Raw genomic sequence first — 19787 nt, forward strand, 5'->3', positions numbered from 1 at the left:
ATCCTGAGTACGAAAACAAAAGGATGGGAAATACTGTCTACTAGTACTTATTTTTCTTTTTTTTTCCTAAAACATTCATTTTATTCTACTACTGCTTATATATAGACACGCATGTCGGTAAAAGCATCCGCTTTGCTTTCATGTGCTATTATTATGTTAACGACTTTCAATTATGCACGTTTCCACTGATTTTTTATGGAAATAATTGACATATTCCCTTTTGTATCCCAAGATCCCCCACTGCTTGTTGGAGGAAAAGTGTATTCGATAAATTTTCTAATGAGAGAATCATGGTTAATCACCACTCGCTATCTTTAATTTTTATATATATATATATATATATATATATATATATATATATATATATATATATATATATATATATATATATATATTGCTTTTCTCTATAGCATCAGAAAAAGGTCCTTTATTGTCTTCTACCTTTAATTGTTCTGAAAGGACATATTCAATATTTCCAGTCAATGCTAACATCTTTTCCTTTCTTGTAAAAAATAACTTCTTTTATGATTCATGACAATGACATGTTTGTTTATTCTTTTAAAATTTTGAAAGATAAAGAAGTGAATACTAAAATAGATAACAAGGTCAAAATAGATACATATACAAAACCGTCTGAGAGAGTTGTTTAGGAAGTTAGTTAAAAAATTCATGTGATGACTAGCATGCAACATGTAGGGTTAATAGTAATCCACCTCTGTAATGTTAGTGAATTTTGTTTTCCCCTCTCTCTATTTTTTGACAACGATTTTTTTAAAAAAATCGTTGTCAAAACCTGCATTTGACAACGGTGGAAAATAATCAAAATACACTCATATTACAGGGTAAACTACTATTAACCCCAACATGTATTATAAATAGAGAGATTAAAATCAGAATTAAAGAGATTATTTCTTCTAATTATATTTGGCCATAAGAAGCAAACATCCATTCTATTAGGATTCAAAGTCTTTGAGCATCTTTTTTACAATTATTTTGAATTTAGCATTTATACAAGTAGTCTTATTTTCTTATCATTTAATTTAGTTATTCAAGTTTATTTAATCAGAATTTTAATAGTAAATCAAATTTTAATAATTTAAATAACAAACATGTCAACTTGGCATCCAAAATGATTTAATTTTATTCCTAGATTATTCGTTGAGATTATTTATCGATAATGATATATTTTATTATTAATAAATTGGCACGTCTAGAAAAACCAATTTAAGTATAGTTTCTTTTGAATATTATTATATATGTTTAAGAACTGAAAAAAATGGTTAATCCATCAAAGTAAAGAATTAGCAATCTCTTAATTAATATACTAAACAAAATGGTAATTCGAATGATAACAATTAAGAGGTTAAGAGGTTAGTTAACATGTCTCAGGATGTTAATCAAGTACCACAAGGGAAATCGGCTTTAAACCTCATGATAAGTCATATCAATATTAATATTAATATTAACATTAATAATACAAATAATTCAATTGTTTGAAGGTGTTCTGAGTAGGAACGAGAAATACATAATGGAAAAGTAACGGGTTTTTTTGATGCGATGGTGAGAGTTTCTGGCACAAAGGCGGGAGGACCTGCTAGGTTAGAAATCTAAAGTTCAGTGAAGTATAAAGATGTAGTTTGAAAGTGGTAATGATATCATATCTAAAATGGTGCATCCTTGGATTTTTATATGGTAGACCGCCTGGCCTGACGTGAGATGCGGGAATTGTCTGATCAAATCTGACTACAAGGTGCACTAGTAGTTATGATGAAGTGACTCTTTGTTGGTGATGTATCACCTGCTCCTTTAAACGTTGGATGGATACTACGAAATGGGCCAGACAATTGGGCCTTATTATTCGGGTATGTGGTCGGCCTGAAAAAGTGGCCCCCTAAGTCCTTGTTGGTATTTAGTGAAGCGGGTATTGGCATTATTGGTCCTCTCTCCACTATTAGAAAATTCGCTTTTAGCGGCCAAATTAAAGACCGAAAAAACTGAAAAATTGGTCACTAAAGCGTTTGGTGACCGATTTAGCGACCATTAATTTTCGTGACTGCCTTTTGTATATAAATAAAATTGTATATTAATTTTCTAACTTTTATATATAAATTAAATTGTATATTAAAACAATTTTTGTGACTGCCTTTTGGTCTCTAAATCGGCGGTTAATTTATTTTAGTGACCTGTTAAAATTTAATCATGAATATCAAATTTTGATGGCTAATTCGGTCACTAAAAGAGAATTTTCTATTAGTGCTCTAACATTGTTGTACGCTCCACGGGCTAGTCGTCGATTCATGGAATATTATGAGTTTATTGAGTTGGAGCAGATGGTCTTAGGAACATGCGTATTAAATGAATGTCTTGTAATCACAATGTTTTGCATAGCAAACTGGGCACGTGGCTTTAGGTGTGACTGCAAAAATGACCTTTTTAGGGTACTCGAATAAATCGAGGTTCAATCAAGGTCGTTGATGGTATAGGAATGTTTCCTTATGTCTTTTAGTGTTGATTGTGTGATGGTCAATCAAGCAATATATGGAGATCATAGGGTGAACACTAGCTTATTTTCACTTATGTGGTCTATGAGAGCGAGAGATCTTCTCAATGTCTTTCATGTTTTCGCCTCCATCTTTTGTTATTGCTAGTTATTGTTCCAATACTCCTCGCGGTGCTCTGGTGGTCAGATTCGCATGTGCATTAGGAATCACTCTTCTTTAAAGGTAACAAACAACGTCTTTTTTCCTTTTGTACTTTGCTTGTCGTTTGTTAGGGTTCTGCGAAAGTGGCTATTATGGAAGAGTAGAAAGGAGACTTTATTGTCAAGAATGAAAAGAAGGTTCGAGGTATTGATTCTATGGAAGTTGTCAATAGTTTCACGTTCCCAATTTTTCCCTTGACGAATCAAGTTGTTGTGGATAACTTTAAACAAGAACAAAAGGCTCGGACTTACATAAGGGTGTTTTACCACACTTTTGACAGTGACCCCACAGATAGTGAAGCAATGTGGTGATTGGAATCTCAATATTGTGCTTGTTTTAACAATCGTTATTATTTTTATTTGTTGGCAGTAAATATGAAATTGATAAAAATAGTTGTCAAATCTTCCATGATGTATGAGCGAAGTCCATTGATATGGGTGGAGCAGGAGACGCTAAATATTATTTCTGTATTCGATGGTAAAAGAGGTTTGAACCCTGCCTTTGTCGAGGTGGGTTCTTGATAAGTGCCCGAAATATGATAATAAGTCACATTGAAAAAGGCATTTATTGACTTGGTTTGTAAGTTTTTAACATAAAAACCCCATGTTTTGAATAAAATTGAGATTGGTTATAGGAATAAGACTTTATACATGTTTACTCTTAACTTCTGTGTATTTGTGTAGGATTGGGGCATTAGCAAACAAGTAGGAAACAAACCAAAAGAAAAGATCCTGTAATGTAAAATTCGCTAAGCAAGCTCTAACGAGCTCACAACAACACTTCACTAAGCGAGTACCAACGAGCTCCAAGTGAGGATTGGCAGAAAGTTCACAAATCCAAAATTCACCTTTTTCTCTTAGCGAAACAATAGCGAGCTGCAAGCGAAGACTGGCAGAAAGTTCACAAATCCAAAAATCACCTTTTCGCTTAGCGAAACATAACGAGGAAGAAGCGAGAAGGCTAGTTTAGCAAGCCAGATCTCGACAAGCTAGGAAAAGCAGTTCAAGGAAAGCGGTTTGAGATTACTTAAGGCTGAAAGAAGTATATCTCGCTTAGCGATGCATCGGCTCGCTAAGCGAAAGAAGCAAGATCAAAAAGCTATTAAAAGGGCATCAAACATAATTAGAAAGGCATTCCATGTTCACCAGAGATATTGACACATAGTGAGAAACAGGGGAAGAGTGAACTTGAAGGATCAAAGCTAGATACACATCAACCGTCGGGAAATCGTTGTTGATACTCATTCATCTTTACTCATATCTTTTGTATCAAACTATCATGAGTAGTTAATTCTTATCTCTTGTTGGGATTGGATATAGTTCACCGTAACAATATGTATGTTTATTAATCATGACATTATATACAATCTATTTATGAATTAATATCGATGTTATCATTGTTTTTGTTGTTTAACTTTGTAGATTAGAATTACTACTAAGAATAAGATTTGAATCTTGATATAAGATAACCATCTGTTAGATTCTAAACTTTAGACATAGATTTTGATTTAACATTCACAGCAAAGTATTGATTCTTAATGCTAACTTATAGTTTAATATGATGAGAAATCGTCAATTAAACAATATTGTTGAACTCTCATCAGGAGTTTAGACATAAATTATAAGTGCCAATTTATAGTGCTTTTGTATATATAGTTTTTGAGCACTTATCGTGTTTTTGTGTAAATTCCGTTGAATAATCCTCCGTTTTGTGTGTAAATATGTTTAGTTTTTTTATACTCGTGTTTTGATTCATTTGTGTACCTTTTGGGTGCGTTTGTTTTGTAAATTATGAAGTACTGGACAGAACAGTACTAGACAGTACAGAACAGTACAAGACAACTTTTTGTATTGTACTGTGTTTGATGGTTACTGGACTGGACAACTATTTTCTAGATTTTGCTTGATATGTCCATGCACCAGACAAAATAATACAATTTTTAATATAATATTATTTATTGATATATAAAATATAATATTTATGAATCAAAATATTAAATAATAAGGAGGAAAAAAGATGAAGAAATAATTTTTTTACTCTACTTTGTTTAATATGTTTATGCAGCAGACAAAATAATATAATTTCTTATATAATATTTTTTTATTAATATTTTTGAATCAAAATATTAAATAATAAGAAGAGAAGAAAAATAATAAATTGAGGTTTTTTTCTCTACTTTATTTGATATGTCAATGAACCGAATAATAATAGTATAATTTTTATTATAACATTTTTTTGATATATAACATATTAATATTATATTTATGAATTAAAATATTAAATAATGAGAAAGAGAGTAAAAATTATTTTGTTGATAATTAGTGCTTGGGACAAAAAGTTGTCTCATGGTTTAGTGGAGGACAAAAAATTATGATTTTGTCCAGTACCTTGTCATATTTTTTTGTCCAGTACCATGATTAGTTTCTGCATCAAACAGAGTACAAAAAAAGTTGTCTTGTCCAGTACCTCGTTTTTTAGCAAATCAAACGCACCCTTTGATAGTTTTCTATTCATTTTGTAGGTATTCATGTGTATTTGGAGCATGAGCAATAAAGTGTCGAAGACACGACTTCAAACGCACGATTTTGAGCAACGGAACCAACTCATCAACAAATGAGACTCACAATCAAATAATAAAAAATCATCAATTTGGTTGATATTTTGTCATTGTTAGATAGGAAATTGAATAAGCTTTCCAACGCTTCGAAACTGTTGAACGGCAGTTCAATGCACTAGTCCATGTGGAGACGATAATTTCCCGGATAAATATTTCTAAATCTTTTGTTGCTTGACGCTTTACCACTTCAGCAAAGTGGCGTGTTGTTGTCGGGGATTGGTGTTTTATTTAACTTGCATCGCAATAGTGTCTAACGTTTTGAGTTTTGTATATATCACACATATTGTATATTCTCACTTGTTTATATTGATACTTGTGTATGTTTACTACACTTGTACATGGTTTTTTATAGTTGTGAAGTTGTTATATTATTGTTTGGTTCCTTTCACATTTGCTTATGTATGGTTAGGAATAGCCGGACGAAACTAACTTGAAGGAACGTTCTTAAATAACAGGCGTCGAGCTTACGACGTAAAACAAGCATGTTTATTCTTTTTAGTTTTGTTTAGTTTAGCTAATGTGATGCAATTGTATAAACAAATTTAGATCGGACCATTTCTTAAATTTCAAATCTTCACTTTTAAATTTGTTTAGACAATTTCATCTGGTCTTTTAATTTATTTATATTAATACTTTGTGTGTTTGTCAATAAGCTCGTTTTGTGTAACTTATGGAATTGGAGCTGATTTTCCAAGTTTGATTGTTTCAACTTGCGAGTGTATGGTAATGATTCTGTTAAAGTTTGTACACGTACAAGGTATGTGTTTATCTCTTTCTTGACTTTAGCATATTCATGATACTTAGACTTTTTACAATTTCTATGCCATTCATTCTTTGGTATACTTGTTCGTTTGTGAATCACTTTAGTTCCTACCCTTTTTGTGAGGTAGCTTTCCATTTTTCACATATGCTGGAGACCGACACTCTTGTTCTAATTGGATTTTATTATGCTTAATCTTTTATGTGTGTTGACTATATGAAAGCATGAAAAGGATCAAGGCATTTTTGTTTCATTTTGAGCATAATTACCTAGCTAAATAATCAATTTCACCTTGTGAGTGTGTGATCATTTATAACCCTTTTGAGCCTTTTGTCATTATCCATGTGGTTTGAGCTTGATGTTTGTCTATGAGTATCAAATTCACTTTTTGTATGGATTTTGATTGTTGTTTTTCTTGAGCCCTCAACTTTGTGTTGTTGTATGAATTTTTACCTTACCTTAGAAAGTAGGGAGTAGTCACATGATGATACAGTTGAATTCAAGTTGAGGAGAAAAATGATTGTGTACTTATTGGTTGATTGCTATGAGGTTGAAATGAAAAGGAAAAAAAGTGAAAAGGAGATGCAAAGGAAAAGAAAGAAAAAATAAAAAAAGCTTTGAAAAAGTAAAACAAAAAGAGTATGGAATGATGTTGTGTTAATAAATACGTGATTGGTTTGAGAAATTTGGGATTATGAAGAAGTTTGATTGAAATTTGGTATTTGAATCTTTGGTGAATTGATCACTTTTTTAGGTTTAGGCAAGTTTTTATTTCGATTAGCCTTAGGAATTATCTCTTGTTTGTGATCAGTGCATTTTGATGCACATTCCTCTACGGTTGTACTTATACATTTCCATGGTTTCCTTGTCTTATTTTTGTATTTTATAATGTTTTTATATTTTAAATTATTTTTATTGTTATTTGATTTTCGTATTTATTTTTCAGCTTTAGCAGTCTGCACGAAAACGATCATAACTGGAGTTCCGGGAGTCCGATTGAGGCGTTCTAATAATCTCCGGAAAGCTAAGAGAAAGAGCTACAACTTTTATGTTGGAGTCAAAGTCAGAATCGGAACCTATATTTCCCAGAATTGCGTTTGAAGCTGCAGCACTATTTTATTTTCAGTTTTTGGGTCGTTTAGTAGTGGGCCTGGTTTTGTCATTCGACCCAGTTGGGTCATAAACGTTTTTTGGCTGATTCCTAATAGGTCTAGCAGCCGTGTTACTGTTTATCACTTTTTACTTTTCACCAAATAATTTGGAAAGCTTTGTACGAATGATGAGGAACTAATCCCCGAAGGCAATTTCTGCTGGTTACGGTTTCCAATACTTTGAGGTTTTTAATCTTTAATTCAATTTATTTTCCCTTTCGATATTAATCTATATGTCTTGTTTGCTTAATTCGAGTTATATAGAATATTATTGATTTATACCGATTGATTTATGTTCCTTGACTTTTATCGTACTTTATCGTTGCTTAATCGTTAAAGTGTGTATGTTAGAATCATGTTTGCTTAATTCGTGATTGTGCTTAATCCGTTTGCTTTATTCGGAAAATAGGAATGAAATCTCATAATATCAATTTCGCTTGTTAATTGGTGTTGTAATAGGTAGGGGAATAGATTCCGCTTAGGGGATTGAAGTTTATTGAACCAGTGATAAGTCGGTAACCGAATCAGTAGAATTATCGTTTTAACTTTTTTATAATAACTTATTTTCTGCATTTTTATAATTGAACACGAAACAACCCCCCTTAATTCGAATTCCATTCGGTTAGTAACAACTAAGAATCCTTGTGAGACGATATTCGAGTCACTTGTCGCTATCTACAGTTTTATTCAAAACTACTCGTTTTTGATCCGCGCGCGACAGCGGATCAAATTGGCGCCGTTGCCGGGGATTCTTGTTGTTATTAACTTATATTAGGCGTAGTGTTGTTGCTAGGATTTTTTTTTGTGTTGTGTTTGTTGATTTTCAGGGTTGCAATTCCGGTTGGTGTATAGTGATAAGTTTTCCAGCCTATCAGGTAAGTTTGAAAGCTACTGTTTCGAATCGTTCCGAATTTTTTCCACAAAGTCAGAAATAAATCGACGAACAGTACTCCTTTAGAATAGAATTCTAAAAGAATTTGACCCTCAAAATCGCAAATTCGTTGTTTTTCTATTTTTTATGAATTATTTACTGTTTTCATAGTGTCAAAAAAATTCCAAAAAAATTCTCAAAATTTTTATTTGTCTTCATTAGATTAAATTTCGTGCTTTTGTATTTTTTTGAATTCATTTTAATCATATTTGTTTTTTCGTGTCAAAAAAAAATGGGAGACTCATTGGATCAGTTAGCTTATCTTATTAATTTGATGGAAGCAAGAGAACATCAATCGTGCTATCAAAATCATATTCCACTTGCGATTTGCAATATTTGTTCTTCAAATTTTCATGGTAATGATGCATGTCCTATGTTGTTAGATGCTAATTTTTATGGTGAGGCCCAAATGGTAGATGATTTTCTAGGACAATACTCATACATTGAAGAGCAGCCTATTTGGCCATATCAACAATTTCAACAAAATGCATCATTGAAAGCTGACACATAATCATATTTGGAAGAAATTATCAAGCAAATGGCTGAAAATAATAAGCGAATGACTGAAAATAATTTGCAATTTCAACAACATATGCAATCTATGTTTCCAGTTAAAAAAGTCCAAGGTGAACAAATAATCTCAAGTGTCCATCAAATTCAAGAGAACGTGATGTTTCATGATGATGTACAACCTGTTGCATCATTAGAGTTAACACGATGTGATACCAGCCTTGATGAATTTCCAGGTAAGCCCATTAAAACCGTGTTTGTTTCATATGATGAACTCATAGTAAGAAACAAAAATTCAAGTGAATGCATGAAAGAGATTATGCCACAAAATTTCTTGAAATCTGATTTGGATGAATTATATACTTCTCTTGAAGTAGATAACTCTCTTGAAATTTTTGCTTGTGAATGTGGTATTTGTAATGTTTGTCTTGAGATCAGCGCAGCCATTTTAGGTGAAGATAGTTTGATGCCGACAACCACTTGTGCAGAAATTCTAGCAAATTCAACAACTCTTGAATTTGACAAAAAGAATGTGGATTTTTGTCATAAGCAACCATTGTCCATAGCAGAATTTTTTTTGGTCGAAACTGTAATTAAGCCAAACAACATGGTGTTATCTTTCACCATTTGTGCATCTCTTCCACCTATTTTATATGACTCACAAGCTAAATGTGGATTTTCTATTTTTCATACTTTTGTTATTGCAGGTTTACCATATGTGCAGACTATTTCTCCTAAGCCACCAGATTTTTTACTAACATCCAAGTTCACTTGCTATTTACTTTCTCCTATTTCATGTGTTCGTAGTGCAGAAAGGCCTCCACCAAAACCACCAGACATGAAAGCTACATTCCACCTTAACCCTCGGGTGTGTTCTTTCCTTTCTCTCACTCTTATTTTATATTTATGTCCTTTCATTGAGGGCAATGCTTAGTTTAAGTGTGGGGGAGGGAATTGTGTGTTTTCTTTGTTTTTGTTAGTATTTTGTTTAATTTCAGTCAATAAAAAAAATAAAAAAATAAAAAAAATGCATTTTCTTGAAAGTTTTAGGCTATTGATTGATTTGAGTCGAGTTTGCGGAGACTTGGGAAAAATTCACAAGATCGGTATCGTTTTAACACCGTAAGTCTCCTGCATATGGAAATTGATTTGAATTTTTTATTATGTTTTAGCCTTAAATTCTCATTCTCTGACAGCTCTTGAGTAGTTTATTTCAGCAGTCGGCACCATCTCTCACACACTTTACGCAGGAAAGCCGATGAATATAAGTGAGTGTTCCGGAAAAAAAAGAAGAAGAAAAAGGGAATGCACCTTCTAAGTTTGGTGACCCTCACCCGGTCACTTAACCCAACGGTTGTGGAACCTTCAAAAGAAAAAGGTTTAAAATAAGACTCTTTGTTAGTTGGTTCAGCGGTTTCTGGTGCTGAACTTGGTAAGGCGGATCACGGTCCGATCCCCCGCAACTAAAACTGAGTAAGCAAAGGGTTATGCCACGTAAGTTCCAGAACCCCGTGCAGAAAAGGATCAGAGTCACTAACCGGTCGTCTTGCTAAAAGTGTGTGGAGATAACGGGCTTAATGTGATTGCGCCTGAATGAAAAAGAGCAAAAAGGATGAGTAAGTTAGGCTATGGTATAATAATATGATTTGAATTGGTTTGTGTATTTAGGAGGCTTATGTCTGCATATCTGTGGTTAGTGTTCTTACGATGTCCTTAGTGTGCAAGATTAGTACCTGTCGATGCAAACTTACCCGAAGAAGATTGGTAGCCTAGGATGAGTAACTATTGATGTATTTCTGCTTTCTTTGTTTTGTTTTTCATTTTGCTCGGAGTGCAAAAGTTCAAGTGTGGGGAAATTTGATCAGTGCATTTTGATGCACATTCCTCTACGGTTGTACTTATACATTTCCATGGTTTGCTTGTCTTATTTTTGTATTTTATAATGTTTTTATATTTTAAATTATTTTTATTGTTATTTGATTTTCGTATTTATTTTTCAGCTTTAGCAGTCTGCACGAAAACGATCATAACTGGAGTTCCGGGAGTCCGATTGAGGCGTTCTAATAATCGCCGGAAAGCTAAGAGAAAGAGCTACAACTTTTATGTTGGAGTCAAAGTCAGAATCGGAACCTATATTTCCCAGAATTGCGTTTGAAGCTGCAGCACTATTTTATTTTCAGTTTTTGGGTCGTTTAGTAGTGGGTCTGGTTTTGTCATTCGACCCAGTTGGGTCATAAATGTTTTTTGGCTGATTCCTAATAGGTCTAGCAACCGTGTTACTGTTTATCACTTTTTACTTTTCACCAAATAATTTGGAAAGCTTTGTACGAATGATGAGGAACTAATCCCCGAAGGCAATTTCTGCTGGTTACGGTTTCCAATACTTTGAGGTTTTTAATCTTTAATTCAATTTCTTTTCCCTTTCGATATTAATCTATATGTCTTGTTTGCTTAATTCGAGTTATATAGAATATTATTGATTTATACCGATTGATTTATGTTCCTTGACTTTTATCGTACTTTATCGTTGCTTAATCGTTAAAGTGTGTATGTTAGAATCATGTTTGCTTAATTCGTGATTGTGCTTAATCTGTTTGCTTTATTCGGAAAATAGGAATGAAATCTCATAATATCAATTTCGCTTGTTAATTGGTGTTGTAATAGGTAGGGGAATAGATTCCGCTTAGGGGATTGAAGTTTATTGAACCAGTGATAAGTCGGTAACCGAATCAGTAGAATTGTCGTTTTAACTTTTTTATAATAACTTATTTTCTGCATTTTTATAATTGAACACGAAACAACCCCCCCTTAATTCGAATTCCATTCGGTTAGTAACAACTAAGAATCCTTGTGAGACGATATTCGAGTCACTTGTCGCTATCTACAGTTTTATTCAAAACTACTCGTTTTTGATCCGCGCGCGACAGCGGATCAGTTTGTTCACCCGACCACGCTATAACCTTGAAAAGCCTTTGTGATTTCTGCTATTGTATTTTCAATACGATTTCTGGATGAGTGCATAATTTAGTCTTTTGTTTGCAAGAATATTGGATGAGTGAAAATACTCCACTTTTGTGTTTGTCATCTACCGATGATTGTGTGCTAGGTGTGATTCATTTTTGAACTAGTGTTATTTTAGAATGTTTGGTATATTCTTTGTATTTAGCATTTGTGTCATGTTTATGTTATCGTCGTAGTTTAGTGGTAAGTATGTTTCTTTGTGTGTACCGTTTTTCATTTGAGCCATACATTTGTTCCGTTTTTTCAAAACTTGTTGATTCGCGATTTTTCTGTTTGTTTCCTTGAGTTAGTTGATTCTTGTTTAGGGAAAAAAAGTTTAAGTTTGGGAGAGTTTGATAAGTGCCAATTTGTAGTGCTTTTGTATATATGGTTTTGTGAGACTTATCGTGTTTTTGTGTAAATTTCGTTGAATAATCCCCCGTTTTGTGTGTAAATACGTTTAGTTTTTTTATACTCGTGTTTTGATTCATTTGTGTATCTTTTGATAGTTTTCTATTTATTTTGTAGGTATTGATGCATATTTGGAGCATGAGCAATAAAGTGTCGAAGACACGACTTCAAACGCGCGATTTTGAGCAACAAAACCAACTCATCAACAAATAAGACTCACAATCAAAGAATAAAAAATCATCATTTTGGTTGATATTTTGTCATTGTTAGATAAGAAATTGAATAAGCTTTCCAACGCTTCAAACCGGACACAAATCAGAGTTACGGTTCTCAAGTTATGGCCAAAACAATGATGTTGCTACTGATGTCATTCGCCCGGCGAATGACAGGCTCGCCCGGGGAATCTGGCAGGACAGAAATACGTTTTAAGGGGTAAAATACGCATTTTTAGGTTATGGTTTGGGTATTTTTGCTCCCACTCCATCAACAAACATTTTTTAGGTAGATTAGCTTAGAAAACAACTTTGAAGGTTGCATATGGATGATCCGGGATAGATTGATCATCAATCGGAGCTGACAAACCGGGATATTTTTGGTTCATTTCTCTTCTTCTTTGTGTATTTCTCTTTGGTTGGGTTTTGTATATGATTTTACTTTGAACTCATGTATATTTGTTGATCATGGTGTTGTATAAAGTTTGCTTTACAAATCATTATTGATGTCTTCCTTAATCTTTTTGCTTTATGTTTGGATTTGGGTTGTTATAGACATATACCTCACAAATATTGATTAGAGATGGATATCTATTAGTTCTAGACTCTAGAGATAGTTTTTGGAGCTAATATTCACCGTGGGTATCGAATCTTAATGCCTCTGTGTTGTTTGTGTTGGTTGAGAGTCGTCGACGCGAGCAATACGGTTGTCTGTTGTGTTGTTGAGGTTGGCTGAGAGATCGTCGCCGAGATGATATAGTAGTTCTCTCTACTTTGAGTTAGAAATGACTTAGGGTGTGAGCGATGCTTGATGATATTGATGAGTACTGTAGGTTAAGTATAACTGATCGATAAGTTTAAGTTTGTGAGAAGTGGATTATATGCAATGCTTGATATGTCTCTTCTCTCTGAAAAATGAATTATTTTTGTGTTGATATTTCTGTTTTTATACTTTACCAATTCAATCCAAACTCATAATTGTATAAACTGTTGAATGGTGGTTCGATATCATTAATCTCTGTGGATACGATAATTTTCCTGGATAAATATTTCCAAAAATTTTGTTCCTTGCCGCTTTACCGCTTCAGCAATAAACAATATTTGTGAGCGATACGTAATGATATTGATTAGTATCTAGGTTGTGTATAATTGATCATTAAACTATGTACGCATTCGATGGATGAAACTCAACCCTAGAAAGTTGTCAAATCTTTGAAACTTTATTTACTAATTACTGTTGTTACATTTCGTTACTTTTATAATTAAAACACTTTATGATTCTCTACTTAAAATCGTATTAACGGTTGAACGACATTAATATCACACCAGTCCCTGCGGATACGATAACAAATACTTACTTTTGATACTAAACATCATTAAGCTTGGTACAAAAGCTCACCTTGGTTCGAGAAGATCATGTGGAAAATATTGGTTTAGTTTGGAGACTAACAACTTCAAGTTGTTGTTTGGAATGAACACTAGCTGTTTCTTTCTGGTGTTCATTATTTGGTTGGAAGTTAGCATGAAACTTCATTTTCCTTGTATAAGGGAGTTCGAGAGTTCAACCTTGTAAAAGCTCTTAAAATTTACTAGATACTCTCAAGATCAAATCTTGAGAGTATGACTAAGTCTTCTTGACTGAACTTATATAATTATTGTTGTCTTCTCTCTTCCCTTAAATTTTATTTTATGCAATTAAATTTTTTACTATTTATTTCAAAAATGTTTTCAAAATGTTTTTAAACTCTGATAATATTAAATAAAGTTTTTCAAACCAAAGTTTTTTTTGAAACTCACAATTCACCCTCCTTCCCTTTTGCGTGTGAAGTCACATGTCCAACAAGTGGCATCAGTGCCTAACTCTTGTTTAAGAACTAATCATCTCAGGAGGAAGATGACTTCTAATACACTCTTAATCAATGAATACTTCCTAAACACATATCCACCGTTTAATGGTGCTAGTTTTGAAATATGAAAAGCTAGATTTAGAATCTTTATTCAAAGTATTAATCATGATTTGTGGGAAACTTTAATCAATGGTCTATTTATCCTTACTTACCAAGTAAATGGTGAAGTAATACATAGACTGGATTTTCTTTGGACCGCAGAAGAAAAAAGAAAATTTTAAATTGATTTAAAATTCAATATATTTTTAGTAATATCTATAGATTTTGTAAACTTCTTTATGTTTATAACTGATATGTTCTGCAAGTGCACAAAAATATCGTCGTAAAACAAAAATATCGAACCCACAGTGACAAATAATCAAGTGTATCGTTATCTATTTCTATTATGTAAATCTAAGGCTATTAGTAAAGGTTTTGATTGCAAAACGGATTAAAATAAACTTGTTTAAGAATTAATAAAAATAGAGACCGAAATGTAATTTCCGGGTACTGTTGGGACTCGTATAAAATTCAGCACCTAAATTTAATCTAAAAAAATATTTTTGGTAGAAATATTAATTTAAAAATACTGCTCACTTTCGCGCAGCCCTTACGAAATTTTGGAACCGTAATCGCCTGTTGTCACGCATTACAAGTTATTATTCCGAAATTCCTTAACTCTTTTATTTTTCACTTACTTTATTTACTATTTTTTCCGCTTCGTATTCAAACTTTTTTTAGAAAATGTTTTTCAAATTCTGATTTAAAATATAATTTTATTTTGAACTATCATTTTTCAAACCTCTACAATTCACCCTGTATTGTGTATAGAGTCACATGTTTAACACCATCTACGTAGCCCACACTATCAAAGAAAGAAACCAATTGCCTTTTTACGTATATCCCATCTTGAGACAAACCATCCATTTTTAAACGCAAGATCTGGAATTTCCTAAGAAATGGCTCTGACGTTATAACTCGAAGAACATGTTCGAACATTGGTAAGGAGACCCGAGCTCTATGGTACATACGTTATCATGTCCTGCCTCATTGAGGGGGTAACCAAGAAGTATAAATCTTTTAAATGTTTCGTACTCTCAGAGTAGATCTCGAACATCTCAGTACACTGCCTGAGAGATATCAGACCTTAGCCCAATGCCAAATCAGTAGAGCAACATTGAGCTTCAAATAGATGTAGAAAAAATGGTGTGGTAGGCGAACTCTTCTTGTATTCACATCAATGCTAAAAGACCTTGATGTAGGCTCAACTCACTTGATGCAATTGTGAAGAGGAAATTGATTAATGATTAAACATGTCTACCTCAACATTCTTGAGGGAAAATAGAAACCTATCAAGGAGAATAAACATTCGTTAATAGGAATGACACACCCATCATATTTAGTACACATCCTCTTGTCTTCTTTAGGAGGAATCACCCGTAATCTTCAGAAGGTCCCACTGTCATGAAGGCATGCTTTAAACTGCCATCACCAAGAAAGCCATAGGCAGTATCCTACATTTATTGGTCCACCCACGCCGACAAGTTCTCCTATGTTGCCTTTTAAACTTCAAATTTGAGGCATTATAATGGATTTTGTCAACACATGGAAGAAACGAATATAAATAGCAACGTAATGCAAGTTTAAAGCTAAAGTTTGGTGTTCCTTCTAAGACGCACGTAATAATCTAATAAGCCACCACCAGTGATAATTTCCTTCATTGAACCCCGGGAAATCTTCTCCAAAAACCCTAATAAACAAAGCAAGATTGAAAAAAAGAAGATATGAGTGTTATCTTAAAAGAGACAAATTTAGAGGATTCATGGGATAAAACAAAGGGTGTGAAATAGTCAGAGATGGAGACATGTGCAAGGAAGCTGGCAACAATGAAAGAAATCGCAAACGAAGAGGAAGAAGAATTTCTCAAATCTACTAGTAGCGAAAAAGGAGAATAATAGTCCCAAAACTTGTTATATATGTCTTAACAAGGGTGAACCATGCGATCCATTATATTGGAAAGCACAAACCATGCCATCAACGATCAAAATCTCACCGTGAACGGACACTCAAGTGTCCTATGACAAAAAGAACACCATTGCCACTAGACATATAGACACACGTCAAAACTTTCTTACAAAACATCATTGATTAAGAGAAAGACGTTTAATACATCTGTTCTCAATACTAGTGACACCCCATCAAAATACTTCACTTGCTTTTGTTAACAACTGACCTAAAGAAGTACATGGCAAAACCCTCATTCTACATAATATGAACAAGAGCTTATAGAAACTTGTGAGTCGCTGCTCAACACTGAAACGATACTCAATGGTCTCATATTCTATTTTTAGACCCGAATAAAACCGTGAATAAATTTGGCACCTCAACAAATCACCTAAATTTTGTTCACCTCAACACCCAATGTATATATGCATTTTAAACCGTGGATAAATTAATAAATGACCAACGACGAAACACGTGTCCGTCACTAGGAGCGGGTCTACGATCATAAACCACATCAACAACAACAAGCTACATCACTCTCTTCAACCATTCTTTTTCTGCTTCAAATTTCACTGTTTCCTCTCCTTCATGGCGGAACACGGTAGAGTAAATCCAATTATTCAACTTTTCACTCTAAATTCACAACATTGAATAACCCCTTTTCCCCTAACAAATTTCTCGCTGCTGGATCCAACAATGGGTGTCGATTCGAATTTGGGAGGCTCTCCATCTTCCTCTTCACCTAGTGGCAAACGCACCAGAGACCCCGAAGAGGAAGTTTATGTCGACAATCTTCGCTCTCACAAACGTTACCTAAGCGAGGTTAAACATCGTTGTCTCATTTACCTTTTGTCTTATTCTCATTCATTGTTTTTCATATTTTATTTAAAATTTTTTAACCTTGACATAACTTCCAAATTATTATGTTTTTTTTTTTTTCTGATGTTTTTGTTTCTAATATATTGTCTTGTGATTTTTAGCAGTTATTATTATTATTAATATACTGTGGCTAAATTGGTGTATTAACTTTATGAATATTTGGCCTTTGTTTTGAATAGTATATGGTTCAAAATTGAGACTTTGATTGAGTATGTTTTGTAAATTACTTCTAGTTGTTTGGGTAACTGAGTTTGCTTTGATCATTTAGATTTTTGATTAAATTGCTACTAGAGTTGCTTATTTGTTTGTTTCGCGATCCAGATAATGGCGTCGAGTCTTAATGGATTGACAGTTGGAGATTCACTTCCCGATAATCTTATGGAATCTCCGGCAAGGTCTGAAAGTGCATTCTCTCTCAGGTAAAGTTATGGCTATTTATGTTATACTGGTATGGAAGAATATGAAGAACTATTTCTATGAATGAGGCTTATTGTGTAGTAGCGGATATGTAGTTATTATTTGATGATGAATAAGAGCAGAAACGTGCGTTGTATGAGTTAGTTTCTTATTGTTTGTAGAGCGAGTTATTGTCAGTTGCATTAATAGATTGTATATGTACATATGTTTTGGTAGTGTATGCTGACTTCGGAAATCTTGTGTTAATTATACTTGTTTAATTTTCTTTGCTTGCTTCTTTTTCTTCTTCTCCTCTGTGCTTGAGAGTTTGGTTGAAAATATTCAAGTCATCACTCTATCCGTGCAAAATATTTTGTATAATGGTGCATAGTTCTTTGGTATCTCCGTGACCTGTAAACTATTATCACCATAGTGCTCCGCGGCCAGGGCTGTTTTTGAGGGGGTGCAAGATGGGCTACAACACAAAGTCTCAAATTTTTTAGATAAAATTGTTGCTAAATAGGGCCTCATAACTGGCCAACACAGGGCATTATGCATTTTTTTTCTTATCTTCTTCCCTTTAATCTATTTATTTATTTGGTTAAACAAACCTGATCTTTTTCCTAATAGGTGTAATTGGTTTCCTAGATCAAATGATATCATAAATACTGTATCATGAAAGTTTAAATCTTTCTTAATGGTTTGACTAATAGTTTTACACTTTGATAAGTATTGAGAATGATGATCCCTTTGCTATTCCTAAATGAAGATGACCACTAAATTTTTTCACTATGGTTTTGTTGGCAACAAAAATAGAGCCTTTATTTGTGCATCATACACCATATTTTTTAACACTTTAAGTTGGCATCAGCACGTCGTTCTCTCAACTGAATCTATCTTATAGCCTTATATGCTCTATAGCTCAACTAACTCAACCTTTAACATCGAGTTCTGGCTGTCATAGCAGAGTAGTAATATAGCACTCAATTTTCCTAATGCTACTAATCACATCTAAGATAATTCTTTTGTTGAATCTTTTTTAGGGATGATATTTCTTTACAATATTCGCCGATGTCAGAAGACTCAGACGACTCAAGGTTTTGCGAGACCGCAGCGCATAGTTGTTTAACCCATCTGGATAGCCGTCCAAGTAGTCCAGTTTCTCCTTGCAGATACCAAAGGCCACAAAACACATTTTCTTCAGCGCCTTCCACAAGTTTAAATGCTTCTCATGGCTTTCCAGTCTCAGCAGTTACTTGCTCCCAGCCTCGTCAACGAAGCTCAGACTCCGATGGCCGCTTCCCATCATCTCCGAGCGATATATGCCACTCAGCTGACTTAAGAAGAGCTGCACTTCTAAGATCTGTGCAGATGAGAACACACCCTCCTGGCTCTGCATCATTGGAGCTGCCATTTGGTTCTGGTCAAGAGCCTGCGCCTAATATAGATTCTGAGGAAAGGCCATGCTCATACATGAAATCTCTGGTTGACGAGAGAGATTATCAGATTGAAGAGTGTTTACCGATAGGTGTTCCCGAAACCGAGTTTAACCATGACAATAAGCCTTGCAGAATCTTAAATATGAATCCAAAAGCAGCTGATTCAGGAGGTTAGTTACTAACTGATATGGGAATGTGATAGTTCTGAACTAAAAGAAATGTCTAGTGTTTAATCTTATTGGAATGTATCCTCTCACTACACCATTCTTTACCTTCAGCAAATGTTCACAATGTTTTAAAAATCGACTCAAAAATCGATAGCCATGAATTTGGTAACAGATCACGTAGCCATTTATCGATTTGCATGACTGAATCAGATGATTCAATTATATCACTCGGTCTCGATAGAAAATTTGTCTTTGTATTTTAGATTATCTGGTCTCTAAAAAGTTCATGACATTATGCGGAGAAAAACAAATCACTGCACAAACAAAGATGAACTCAGTGAAAAATTAGTTTAAAAGTTTCATGATACATTAAAACTTAGTCTTAATAATTTCTAGGAAAAATTATTTTCAAAACATGATTAAAAGTTTTTTGAAGACTTCCAAACTTAATTAAATAAGTGGGATTGAAAAGTGAATAATACACTATATTGAACAATGTTCAAAGAAAATGTTACTTTTTGAATTTTTATTTGTTCAAATAGATGTTCAATTTTCTTTTTGCAATCTATAGTTCAGTTCTATTATGCAAAATCAAATTCGCCATCTAGTATAGTAAAAAACCAATTACAGATTTAATGGTGATATTGCACTTGTTCATATTACAATTAATTGTAGTTATAACACTTTAAGTTCCAAATATCATTTTGAGATAAAAGTACCAT

At 33.4% G+C, this 19787-nt stretch overlaps 1 protein-coding gene across 1 annotated transcript; it reads left to right on the forward strand.

Annotated features, from left to right (window-relative positions):
• Nucleotides 1-16550: 16550 nt before the first annotated feature.
• On the forward strand, nucleotides 16551-19510 carry LOC131615150 (uncharacterized). The gene is made up of 3 exons (XM_058886643.1): nucleotides 16551-17006; nucleotides 17385-17482; nucleotides 18503-19510. The coding sequence occupies exons 1-3, from the start codon at nucleotides 16881-16883 to the stop codon at nucleotides 19071-19073; spliced, it is 795 nt and encodes a 264-aa protein (XP_058742626.1). The 5' UTR covers nucleotides 16551-16880; the 3' UTR covers nucleotides 19074-19510.
• Nucleotides 19511-19787: the final 277 nt, after the last annotated feature.

This window comes from Vicia villosa, linkage group LG1 (genome assembly GCF_029867415.1).
Source record: "Vicia villosa cultivar HV-30 ecotype Madison, WI linkage group LG1, Vvil1.0, whole genome shotgun sequence".
NCBI classification, from domain to species: Eukaryota; Viridiplantae; Streptophyta; class Magnoliopsida; order Fabales; family Fabaceae; genus Vicia; species Vicia villosa.

Excerpts from the sequence above, each read along its gene's own strand:
- LOC131615150 (XM_058886643.1), top strand. The coding sequence starts at position 16,881 with ATGGGTGTCGATTCGAATTTGGGAGGCTCTCCATCTTCCTCTTCACCT. Across the intron at positions 17,007-17,384 it reads ACAAACGTTACCTAAGCGAG|ATAATGGCGTCGAGTCTTAA; the intron begins GTTAAACATCGT and ends TTCGCGATCCAG. Across the intron at positions 17,483-18,502 it reads GAAAGTGCATTCTCTCTCAG|GGATGATATTTCTTTACAAT; the intron begins GTAAAGTTATGG and ends AATCTTTTTTAG.